The following is a 12989-nucleotide window of genomic DNA, read 5'->3' as shown; positions in this document are numbered from 1 at the left end:
CTCCACTTTTCAAAAGTGTCTAGACAAGGGGGCGGGGTTTGAGTGAAGGTTTTTAAAGTCATTTATGACATGGGAATTTTTAAAACATTGTAAACTTTTTGCACAATCTCACTCCAGATTTTTTTAAGTGGGTGGGGCCATCTTTAGGGGGCGTGGTCATCAGATTTATGATAATCTGCACTAGAAAGTCACGTACGTTATATCAACAACAAATTTAGAGCTGGTGTGGATTTTCATCTGCCGCACGGGAGGTATCATTAGATATGACAAATTAATTAAGAGGCTTGCATCTCTTGGTACATTTGTCGCTCATAGTTGGGCACCAGTCAGTGAAACGGCGGTCTAAGTAATTAGGGCCCATGAGGCGTATTCATTATGGCATGTACAGCACAATTTCTAGTGTACAAAAGTCTCAATTTTGGTGCAAGGGCCAAAATTGTGAGTTTTAAGTTGGGCCCCGCTGTCTACAAAGTGTATCTTTTGGTCAGGAGGGTCTGGCAGCACCAGGTTCCCCTGACAGCTTCCGTAAGGATCAGTGAAAGAGCTTTTGCACTGTAACTGATCAATAGGACCAGCAAGCCCCTCCAGGAAGTATGCACTCCTCCCTCCATAGCTCTATTCTGGCCCCCACTGATTTTCACAAGCTCTTACCTCTGACACTTCTCCCCAGTGTCTGCACCTCGGGAACAGAACGTGCAATAACACCAACTCTGGTTGTCAGAGATAAGAGACTTTGATAATCAGCGGTGCCCAGCCCAGAACAATGGAGTGAAGGTAACATTTTTTCTTGCAGGGTTTCTGCCCTACCAGAGGTACAGGGAGCAGTGTCACTGGGGTACTATCATACCTCCCAAGTGTCCCTCTTTTGAAGGGACAGTCCCTATTTTTTTACCAGGTCCCTTTTTGGATCTTTTTGACCTTGGATATAGATTTGCATTAATAAACCAACTATATTGCTCCATAAACTGTCTGTAAGAGTCGTAGGCCCCAATTTGCATATTGCATGATTACTGTTGGGGCCACTGCAGCTATCCAGGCCCACTTGGAACTAAACCCTCCACTTCTTTAGCCCATTAGGGAAGTGTTAATTAGCATGTAATATTTTTCTCCTATTTTCTGTCATCTAAACCCGGGTGCATCTTATAGTAAATAATTCAGGGGACAGATCAGATTATTCTGACTGCATACAGGGACGAAAGAAGGACTCATAAGGGACCCTGGCTGATCTTGAAATAGGGCCCCGTTTTGATCATTGGAGGGCCTCACTCACACAACAAAACGGTATATAACACACACCAGCTGATATGATCACACCCCCTTTGATGCTGTGTTGCCATTGACTCTTCAGGGCTTTAAACCCCTTTTGGGTTGCTCCATTATTTCGCCCCACCATGAGATGTCCTGCTGTCAGAGAGTAGAGCTGCTGCTGTGGAGGACTTAGTGCAGCCCCGTATTGCATGATCACCCATTCATTTAAATGGTTGTCGTGCTGTACCATCTTTCTCCTGCAGTGGCCACTAGAGAAGCGATCAGCTATGTTGTAGCCCAGATTAGGAATGATCAGCGGATCGCAAGAGGGTCTTCATTTAGAGGGTGCACGAGAATCCAAAGGAAAAGAATGGGATCTGGCACCACCTTGGTGACAGAAAGAAATGCAGGAGGCCAAGCAGTTCATCTCCTTAGTAAATCCAGCAGATAGTGGGCAGATTTACTATTGACCTAATGCCCTCTTGAACTGATATTTATCATTGCATTGGCACAAGGTCTGCCATCAGCCGAGGCCTGGAGGACAATAGGGCTTATTTACTTAGGTGAGTCATGCCCGGCTCCACCCACTTTTTGAAAAATTGTGACAAAATTGCAACTTTTAGATACCACAAATGATGTCTATGGCTTCAAAAAAAGGCCCCAATGTTCAGATGAGGAATATTTTTGTGCATTGCCTAGGTTGGATCCTTGGCAAATCCCCAGCCGCGTCCACATGTAAATGCAGGCAGATTTTATTGGGGATTACCTGCAGATTTTCTCACCGATAAAATCTTCTGAACATACCTTAAAGGCGCTAGTAATATTATGTAATAATCAAAGTGAACGAGACAACTCTCCTGGCATGTCTGCTCTAGCAAATACTTAGATTTGTCATGAAATTACAATAATGGAGAAAATTTTCTGCAGTTGTTCCTCTGTTATTCCTCCTGGAAATGTATCAATAACACCATTCTCCTTGTTAAAGGGACAACCTACATACTAACAGTGATAGACTTTGCCCCACTGATATTGGGAATGATAGAGCCCAGTTTACAATTAATGCATATATTTTCAGGGGAAATAACAGAGAATCAAAGCAGCACAGAAGATGCATTATGGGGTGTGCAAATGCTTACTAAGTAGACATGTCCGGAGAGCGCTGGTCATGTGTAAATAATAGGCATCAGAGGAAACTCTAGTTTAGGAGCAGTGTCTGCCCATCTCGCCCGTGAGCGCCTTCATAAAAGGTTCCGCTCACAAATCTTCATTTATGGGGTTTCCATTATTCTGTTGCATCACAGGCAAATGGAAACAAATGTTTCCCTTTCGTTCCCTATTGATTTCAGTTGGATTTTTTTAGGCTCTCAGTTTGTGTCCATTTTGTCAGGTTTACGCTTTTTATCTACGGAAAAACTAGTGTTGTCCGCCGCGCAATTCTTTGCCTTTAAAAAAAGGAGACTTGACAAAGTAGTCTCCCATTACTTTCACATTGTCATCAATGGAGAACTGATGCAAAAGGACACCAATGTGTTACATATATAATGAGTCCACAACACCCAATAATTGGACACATAGGCTGATGTACACCAAAAGCATTGGCCCCTCCACCTGTGCTGTCAGGTGATGTGTGAGCATTAGGTATAAAGGAGTGGATGTCACCAGGTGTAGAGCTGACAACGGGGTCTGGTGGGGGGATGTCACCAGGTGTAGAGCTGACAACAGAGTCTGGTGGGGGGATGTCACCAGGTGTAGAGCTGACAACAGAGTCTGGTGGGGGGATGTCACCAGGTGTAGAGCTGACAACAGAGTCTGGTGGGGGGATGTCACCAGGTGTAGAGCTGACAACAGAGTCTGGTGGGGGGATGTCACCAGGTGTAGAGCTGACAACGGGGTCTGGTGGTAGGATGTCACAGGGTGTAGAGCTGACAGCGGGGTCTGGTGGAGGGATGTCACCAGGTGTGGAGCTGACAACGAGGTCTGGTGGAGGAATGTCACCAGGTGTAGAGCTGACAACGGGGTCTGGTGGAGGAATGTCACCAGGTGTGGAGCTGACAACGAGGTCTGGTGGAGGGATGTCACCAGGTGTGGAGCTGACAACAGGGTCTGGTGGAGGGATGTCACCAGGTGTGGAGCTGACAACCAGGTCTGGTGGGGGGATGTCACCAGGTGTAGAGCTGACAACAGGGTCTGGTGGGGGGATGTCACCAGGTGTAGAGCTGACAACGGAGTCTGGTGGGGGGATGTCACCAGGTGTAGAGCTGACAACGGGGTCTGGTGGAGGAATGTCACCGGGTGTAGAGCTGACAACGGGGTCTGGTGGTGGGATGTCACCAGGTGTGGAGCTGACAACGAGGTCTGGTGGAGGAATGTCACCAGGTGTAGAGCTGACAACGGGGTCTGGTGGAGGAATGTCACCAGGTGTGGAGCTGACAACGAGGTCTGGTGGAGGAATGTCACCAGGTGTGGAGCTGACAACCAGGTCTGGTGGAGGGATGTCACCGGGTGTAGAGCTGACAACGGGGTCTTGTGGAGGAATGTCACCAGGTGTGGAGCTGACAACGAGGTCTGGTGGAGGGATGTCACCGGGTGTGTAGCTGACAACCAGGTCTGGTGGAGGGATGTCACCGGGTGTAGAGCTGACAACGGGGTCTGGTGGTGGGATGTCACCAGGTGTGGAGCTGACAACGAGGTTTGGTGGAGGGATGTCACCGGGTGTAGAGCTGACAACGGGGTCTGGTGGTGAGATGTCACCAGGTGTAGAGCTGACGATGGGGTCTGATGGGAGGATATCACCAGGTGTAGAGCTGACAATGGGGTCTGGTGAGGGGGTGTCACCATGTGTAGAGCTGACAACGGGGTCTGGTGGGGGGATGTCATCAGGTGTAGAGCCGACAATGGAGTCTGGTGTAGGGGTGTCACCATGTGTAGAGCTGACAATGGGATCTGGTGGTAGGATGTTACCAACCAATTAGTACGGATATCGCAGCTTATGGACCTTACGGAATTCACTGTTGGCCATGTTATTAGGTAATGGAGACCATCCGGTGTGTGCGGTGCCGCCATGTTCAGGGAATCCTCGTAAACTGACAGAATGTGGACAACGAAGCCTTTCGGATGTGAAGACATCACACACACATCATCTGCCCTCGCTTAGGGGGTCTCACAGGCCATCAGAACATCCATTAGTACCAGAATACTAATACCAGCATGCGAAGCGTTACTATGGACGAGCGGCTGCACATAACATCACAGTAGTGAATGCACAGCGGCACTTGACATGGGGCTTGGAGCATCGGACTGTGAGTGGAAGCAAGTGTTGTGGATGAATCACAGTCCACCATCTTCTGATCGGATGGCGGCACTTGGGTGTGGCCTTCTGCTGGGAAGGACTGAGGCCACTGGTTATAGTGAAGTCCACCCTCCCCACCAATGGGTACAGAGACATCCTGGACAATGTGGCATCAACTACCCTGTGGTAATACTCTAGTACAGCTCCGTGTCTCCACCAACATGACTGAGCGCCATGTCATACGGCACATAGCATGGAGGAGCAGAACGTCTGCAAACTTCATTGGCCGCCCAAAGTCCGAATCTCAATCCCATTGGGCATCTTTGGGACGAGTTAGAACGCTGTATCCTTGCGCCCAACACGTCCATCATCTCTGCATCACTATCTGAAGCTCTCCTGGAGGAATGGAGGAAAATCCCTCCACCCATCTATGGGAATTTGGTGGACAGCAGCCCGGGGTGGTGGGGTTACTACAGTCACTGAGCCAAAGGTGGCCCAACATTCTATGTTCATCCCAATACTAATGTCAGCTTAGACTGCCCAGCATGTGTGGATACAATTACGTCCTACTACATATAAACGTTTTTCAGTTGCGGTAGTGTCTGCCATTGTAACAGTGTTGCGATAAAACCTTGGGCCGGTCTCGGCTTCTTAAGGTCACCAGAAGGAATATCTCTGCAATGTTTCTTCAGCTCTGCTTTATTGTTTCCAGCACTGGATGTGTTACATAGTCGGTAACTTTTGACATATCTCGGTCACTTGGTTCAGACCGTGGGAATTGTGTTACTACACACCTAGCTGTGCAATGACTTAATAACATGTAATTAGCAGCATGGAGCCTCCTTGCATTTCCTTGTTAAGATCGAGCAGCCGGAAGCCGATGTATTAAGCGTGTAGTATGACTCCAGGGATACGATTCCTAGATTGTAGCATGGATATTCTCAAACCAATGCAAGGTGATACATATCATGGAGCTACTATGGGGCCCTTGGAAAGAGGGGGTCCAACTCTGTTAGAGTCCATACCCTTTCACTATTAGGCTATGTTCAGAGCCTCTGGCATGATCCGGTATAAAAAAAATAGACAAAATAGAGCAGCATCTGTTGGTTTGCAGTCTTGTGTTTTCAGGGAACTTAAAGGGGTTGAGCTAGAATTAACTTTTATCACCTATCCATAGAATTGCTGATAAAAGTCTGAGCATTGGGGGTCTCACCGCTGAGACCTTCCCTGATCCTGAGACCAGTGGTCCAGTGTTGTTCCTCAGACTCCTTTGACTTAGCACCTAGACCTGGTGGATTACATCCTTGTGTTGTCGAAGAACTTAGTTCAGCACCTAGATCTGGCGATTTTGCATCCTTGTGCTCTCAGAGACCTTAGCTCAGTATCTACAATAGACCTGATGGTTTACATCCTTGTGTTCTCACAGAACTTAACGTTAAGTCGTTGCAGAACCATTTTCTTTATTCTTTAATGGCTACTTAAAATGCAGTTTGTACTGAAGTAAAATGGTGAATGGACGGGTAAGAGAAATCTTTACCTGCTGCTTAGATTGCAATTACACCAAGCAAAACTTATACATTCTTAGTCAAAGGGCTTTTCTAATCATGATAACCCCCATTTTATAGTAAAGTGGCCCCAACAAGCTGCTTATATGGGTGGGGAAGTTGCTGGCTGGTTGCTGCAGGGAAATACATGACCGATCATGTGATAGCGGGCAGACCGAGTCCACCAGAGAGCGGCTCTTTTACAGTTGCTCTCCACCCTGGCTAATAGAGGGGGTTTGGACTAGAGACCACCTACTGTAATGTCTATGCGCCTTACTTAATAGGGCATAAGGACAGTGGTTGTCTCATTGCAACAACCCCATTAGCCTCCCTACAGTTTAGGAGGAGCTGTGTTCATGCTATAGGAAAAGGACATTACAGGTTTGGATGAACAGTTTGGTTTTATCAGTGTTACCGACACGCTTGTCATTTTAAAAGCCACCAAAAGTATGTCGGTAGCACTTACAGAAGTGGAGCTACAGCCATTTGAAGTGGGTCTGGGAATACTAAATTTACAGCTGCCGTTTCAGTCTGTTTGCAAAGCAGATCGCGGCTGTATAGAGTATGCTGCGTTTTTGTATCCTAGCAATGTCACAGGCTACAAAACATTGCATGTAAAAGAACCCGTTTAAAACCATGGGCTTCTCATACATGTGTTTTATAGCACTTTTGCTTTACTACAAAATTACGTGATTTTGGATCTCACGGACACAGGACTAGGAATTCTTTCCCTAATTGAACAAGGACTTGGTAGACCCCTGCCTGGGAGCAGGGCGATCGTCATAATAAGGATGGCCCCATGTCTTGTACCTTCAGGACCTCTTCTATCCCTGCATCACTGGTACAACTATAGGGGGATGCGGTTGTACCCGGGCCCAGGAGCCTTAGGGGGCCCATATGTCCTCTCTTCTCCATATAGGGAGCCCAGTACTATGAATAAAGCATTATACAGCATGAGGCTTGGGCGCCTGCCTACCAACGGATGGGTAGGATAAGCAGACAAGAACCAGTCGTCCAACAACCAAGCAGGCAGGTGGATCGGACATGGACAAACAAATAGAACATAGCGTGCAAGCAGCAGAATCATGGCAGACAAGCTGCGCTCCGGAAGGGATGTCTAGGCAGAATGACCAGCACCATGACAGGGCGTGGTCAGATTATATAGCATGACGCTATCACTGATTGGCCACCTCCTCCCTGACGACCAATCAGACCATAAACTGCAGGGGATAATGCAGAAGGTCAAAGAAGAGGGAACCTTGAGGTATTCCCAACAGCCGGCGCAAGGTACTTCTGCAGTGACGGCACACAGCAATACTTCTCTTCTTCATGCACAGGAACCGCTGTTACGCAGATGGAAAGGTGATTGGCTGGACTAAGACCAAACAGAGTGACAGAGGAAAGGCCAGACTGCCAGTCAAATCACACCGTGACATTATGTCACTTAGGGGTTAAATACGCACTTAAGGTGACTGAATGCTGCACCAAATACAATGGTTTCGGGAGCCTCTGAAGAATAACTTATATGTAAGAGTTTCCTTTCAGTTTTTTGGTTCATTCGTTTGTAGATTTATTTTCCTTTAAATATATAAGTGATGAACTACTCTGAATGAGCAGGGCTGCAGTGTAAAGCATGGGGAAAGGGCAGAAACTTGAAATCGTGGCAAGGAAGGATGTGGATTTAAAATTTTCATCAGACAATGTTGCTAAACTGTAATCTACTGTCCAGCGGGGTAATAATAGAGCTAAAAACTGCCCAACAAGATGCAGTGAGAGTCACATGACCATATCATCAGATATTTTACAGTAAGTCGGCCCAGGTCTCGGGGGATTTCTCTTCTAATGTATCAGACAGGGTGCTTCCCATCAGATTCCTGTTAATATCCTATTCATAAAACATTTAATATTATTGTAATGGGAAATAATGTGTTCAGCGGGATGTTACCAGACTAGCTGGCACCGGGCAAACCAGCGGGCAAAATATTATTCCCGATTTAACCAACAGATGGCACGGAACAGAATGCACCGAGCTGGAGTGTACAAACAAAACCCCCTATAATTAAAGGCCCCATACAGGAATCACATTACTTAAAGGGATTTAATGTTTAACAATTCAAAAAGGTCTAACGAGAGATGATGCGACATAAGTAATGGTTATACTGGACAGAACTGTTTTACTGGAAGGAATGTCTCATCACAACAACCAGAAACTGTTGCCGATCGGCTGACATTACAAGGGAAGCTTCGGGTGGTCATACAATTTCGCTGCAGTGGCCACTAGAGGAGGAATGTAGTATTACAGTCTAGGTATTCAAATGAATGGCCAACCATTCATGGACAAACTGTCCCGCCAGAGCAAAAGTCAAGGGCTGATAGAAAGGCGCTGGGTGCGGGATCCCCCTCTTTAATGACGATAGGCCAGAATAAAACACCGACGACCGAGCCTTGTAGTACCCCACTTGATACATTCTTCCATTTGGATCTGCAGCCATTTATGACCACTCTTTGAGTATATATACTTTGTACTAATTGGCTATATGCCTAAATTCGGTAGCAGCAAGATAGCAGCATACCTACCTCAGAATAGCTCGGGGAATAGATACAGCCCCAGAACCAAGCTCAGTTCATAAACACGTCTCCAGCACCAAGCTCAGTACATAGATAAAATATCAAAACCAAGGTCATAACATAAATAGAGCACCAGAACCAAGCTCAGTACATATATACAATACCAGAACCAAGCTTATAAGAAATACAGCACCAGCACCAAGCTCATAACATAAATACGGTAACAGAACTAAGCATTTTTTGTTGCGGGGACACTGATGGGCTGACAGAGGCACCTTGGAGCATCAGAGGGGAGGAGACAAATCTAGGAGGAGAATGATTCATGAAGCTCCACAGGACACTGCTACACAGAAGAAGGTCATCTGGCTGGGCAGACCTAGGGGATCCCAGTCTACATCCTCCTGGCGATCCCCCTATTTGGCTAAGGCCGACCATGTTGGCAAGTATGTAAAGGGCCCACTGACATATTGACACTGAGGCTCAGGAGCCTGAGGCTTAACACTGTGTACTGACATTAGCCCCGGGGGCTCACAATCTAATCCTCCTTGGGGTTTGTTCCCACGGGGCGTAGATCCTTTGCAATGTTAACAGTTCCTGTGCCACATCAGCACCCCCACAACGCAATCAGTTGGTGCCAATAGGCTATCATGGCAGTGTGCAGCCTGCTGAAGCCTCCAAGGGCTCCATGCATAGTGTACAAAAAAGATTTAATAAAGATTTTCTTAAGTGAAAAAAAAAGTAAAAATATAAAAAATTTACAAAAAACTCCTTTTCCATAAAAATCTAAACAATTAAAAAACAAACACATATTTGGTATCGCTGTGTACATGAGAGTTAGAACTATTAAGATATCCAAATATTGATCCTGCACTGTGAAGGCCATAAAAAAAGTATGAAATCCCAGAATTCTGTTTTTTTTTGTTATCCCATCTCAAAATTTTTTTTTTTAATAAAAAGTGATTAAAAAAGATGTGTTTCCCAAAATGATACTAATAAAAACTACAGCTCTCTCCCCGCAACAAGTGAGCCGGTATAAATCTGGTGTCGCCTTAATCGTTACGACCCGTAGACCAACGTTAGATCATTTTTACTGCACTGCGAAAGTTGTAAAAGCAAAACTCCCCCAAAAATGGCGCAATTGCATGTTTTTTTAACATTTCTCCCCACTTAATAATTTTTAAAAGCTTTTCCATACATTATATGATACATTAAATGGTAATACCCCCTGTTTCCCTGAAAATAAGACATAGCCTGATTTTTCAGGATTTTTTAAGATGCAGAATTATTTTTCAGGCTTTTTAAGAATGCTTGAAATATAAACCCTGCTCCATAATTAAGCCCTAGTTACAATTAATAAAAAAAGCAATTTAAATAGTGTCCAGGCAGATATACATGTAAAAAAGGGAAATCTTTTGGAGCAAAAATTAATATAAGACACTGTCTTATTTTCAGGGAAACAGGGTATATCAAATGGTTAATAGAAAGTACAACTCTTCTAGCAAAAAACAAGCGCTAGTACAGCTACATCAATGCAAAAATGGAAACGCTTTGGCTCCTGGAAGGTGGGGGGGAAAACACGAAAATAGGAAAATGAAAAGTCTCTGTTCAGGCGCCAAAACGTGTGACTATTTTCTGCTGCGAGCAAAACGAAAAAAAAAATCGCAGCCTGTTCTATTTTTTTTGACGTTCCCTCGGAAGGAACGGGCCATTGTTTCCTATGGAATCTTTTATAAAATTGCATGCCATGCATTGTGCATGCGAGTGCGATGCGGTTTTCTCCTTAAAGTCTATGCGCAGTCCAGCGCGCAAAAATCGCAATTTAACAGAATCGATGTAATACATTTTTTAAGCAAAAACGCATCGTCCTGCATACAAAATCCCGAGCTGGCAAGTGCGATATCGAGTTTTGTGAATGTAGCCTAACGGTAATGACTGGCGCCTTGTTGGCGGTATTATGACGATTTCCTCTCTCGCCCTCTGTAGGACGCGCGGTCCCCGTCAGGATGAACACCTGTCACTATGATAAGCGCATGGACTTCTTCTACAACCAGAGCAATACGCAGACAGAAGACGACTGGACAGGAACCAAGCTGATTCTGCTCTTCTGCATTGGCGCCTGCTGCTGCCTGTTCGTATTCCTCTCCAACATGCTGGTCATCGCGGCCGTCGTCAAGAACAAGCGCTTCCACTATCCCTTCTACTACCTGCTGGCCAACTTAGCGGCGGCGGACTTTTTCTCCGGGATCGCCTATGTCTACCTGATGTTTCATACGGGGCCGGTGTCGAAAACACTGACTGTACACAAGTGGTTTCTGCGCCAGGGCCTCCTGGACACCAGCATGTCGGCCTCGCTGGCCAACCTTCTGATCATCGCCGTGGAGAGACACATATCCATCGTCCGGATGAGAATTCACAGCAACCTGACCAAGCGGAGAGTCACTTGTCTCATTCTGCTCAGCTGGGGCGTGGCGATCTTTATGGGTGCGGTGCCCACCTTGGGCTGGAATTGCATCTGTGACATAACCACGTGTTCCTCGCTCGCCCCCATCTACAGTAGGAGTTACCTCACTTTTTGGACGGTCACTAACCTGGCTGTTTTTTTAATCATGGTGGTGGCCTATATACGGATCTACATGTATGTACAATGGAAGACCAATGTCTTATCGCCACACACCACCGGCTCTATAAATCGACGGCGGACTCCGATAAAGCTGATGAAGACCGTCATGACGGTGTTAGGTAAGACCGGAGTATGGCTTCTGAGCGAGTTCTCCTTAGGACTTGTATTCTAGTATCTGGGGTAGGGCCAGCTTCAGGTGTATGTAGGCCCTTGGGCAACAGATTTACGGTGTGCCCACTTAGATTTACAGGCCCTCCTGTGCTTGCTTAGTAATTTATAGGTCCTACTGTGTCAGCATAGTAATTTATAGACCCTCATTGTCCTCCCTCTTAATAATTTATAGGTCCCACTGTGGCCACTTCGCAATTTATAGGCCCTGCTATGCCCAGATAGTAATTTATAGGCCCTGCTGTGCCTGCTTAAAAGTTTATGGGTCCTGCTGTGCCCGTTTAGAAATTTATAGGCCCCATTGTGCTCGCCTAGTAGTTTATAAGCCTTGCTGTGCCCACAAAGTAATTTATAGGCTCTGCTGTACCTCCTTAATACTTTAAAGGTCCTGTGGTGGCCACTTAGTAATTTATAGGTCCCACTGTGCCCGCTTAGTAATTTACAGGTCCCACTGTGCCCACTTAGTAATTTATAAGCACTATTGTGCCCACTTAGTAATTTATAAACCTTGCTATGCCTACTCAGTAATTTATAGGTCCTGCTGTGCCCATTTAGTAATTTATAGGTCCCACTATGCCATGTTAGTAATTTATAGGTCCTGCTTTCTTCTGGACAACTTATCCAGAAAACATGGGCAGCCAATATTCACTGTAGAAACAAGTGCCCTATATTTACGGACTGTCTAGGAATTTAAAGGCAGTTGGCAACCCTGTTCCAGGACTGACCCCTCTACCATGCAGCATTTGACAGATGCCCAATGAAAGACACTTCAGAGGGTATAGTGATCTGTCCTCAGGTCTTTAATAGTTGATCAGTAGGGGTTCACCCATCAGGATCCTCACCGATCAGCTGATCCCCTGGACCGCTGTCATGACAGCGTTACTGGCAGATAGCATTGTCAACATTGCAGTGGTCCGGTCTGGTACTGCAGGCACAGCTCCCATTGGATTCAGTAGGCTCTCTGCCTGCAGTACCAAACCAGGCCACTGCAATACGAACAGCGCTATCTGCTTCCATCTCTGTCCACAATGACAGCTGGTCAGTGATTAGCTGGTTGGTAGGTATCCTGAGTGTGGACCCCCACTGATCACCCATTGGTGACCTATCATGAAGTTTGGTCATCAACAGTCAAAGTATTGGACAGCCGCTTTAAGGTAATAACCCAGCGGATTGCTTTGTCTCACTTTCTGAGTCTTTGCACAGCGATATCTTTTTATTACTTAATGTACTTCTGTCTCCTCACAGTCAAAAGCAAAACCCATTTCCTATAACTTCTGCATCATAATGATCAAACCAGAGCTTAATTGCCCAAAATGAGTCAGAGAGCAGAACCTGCGGCGGCGCGGAGGCTCATCTTCCCCTTAGTTATCTCAGTAATGTTCTGCGGTCGGTGAGCAGAAGTGATAGTTTTGCCTTATTATTTGCTAGACTGACGAGGAATTAATTGTCTTCTGACTTTAGTATGACTTGGTGCATTTTTTGGTGCATTTATTCTGCATTGGGTCTCATCTGTTAACCTTTCACGAATATGGGGGATTAAACCCTCTTAAAG

At 45.9% G+C, this 12989-nt stretch overlaps 1 protein-coding gene across 1 annotated transcript in view; it reads left to right on the top strand.

Annotated features, from left to right (window-relative positions):
* Positions 1–12989, top strand: part of LPAR3 (lysophosphatidic acid receptor 3) — a 30599-nt gene that overhangs the window by 3260 nt on the left and 14350 nt on the right. The window contains exon 2 of the mRNA XM_066597866.1: positions 10633–11388. Coding sequence (XP_066453963.1) covers positions 10653–11388 — 736 coding nt within the window. The 5' untranslated portion in view covers positions 10633–10652. The remainder of the gene's footprint in view (positions 1–10632; positions 11389–12989) is intronic.

The sequence above is a fragment of the Eleutherodactylus coqui genome, chromosome 3 (genome assembly GCF_035609145.1).
Source record: "Eleutherodactylus coqui strain aEleCoq1 chromosome 3, aEleCoq1.hap1, whole genome shotgun sequence".
Lineage (NCBI taxonomy): Eukaryota > Metazoa > Chordata > Amphibia > Anura > Eleutherodactylidae > Eleutherodactylus > Eleutherodactylus coqui.
The sequence above is the reverse complement of the archived record's forward strand: the minus strand, read 5'-3'. Positions and strand labels throughout refer to the sequence as shown.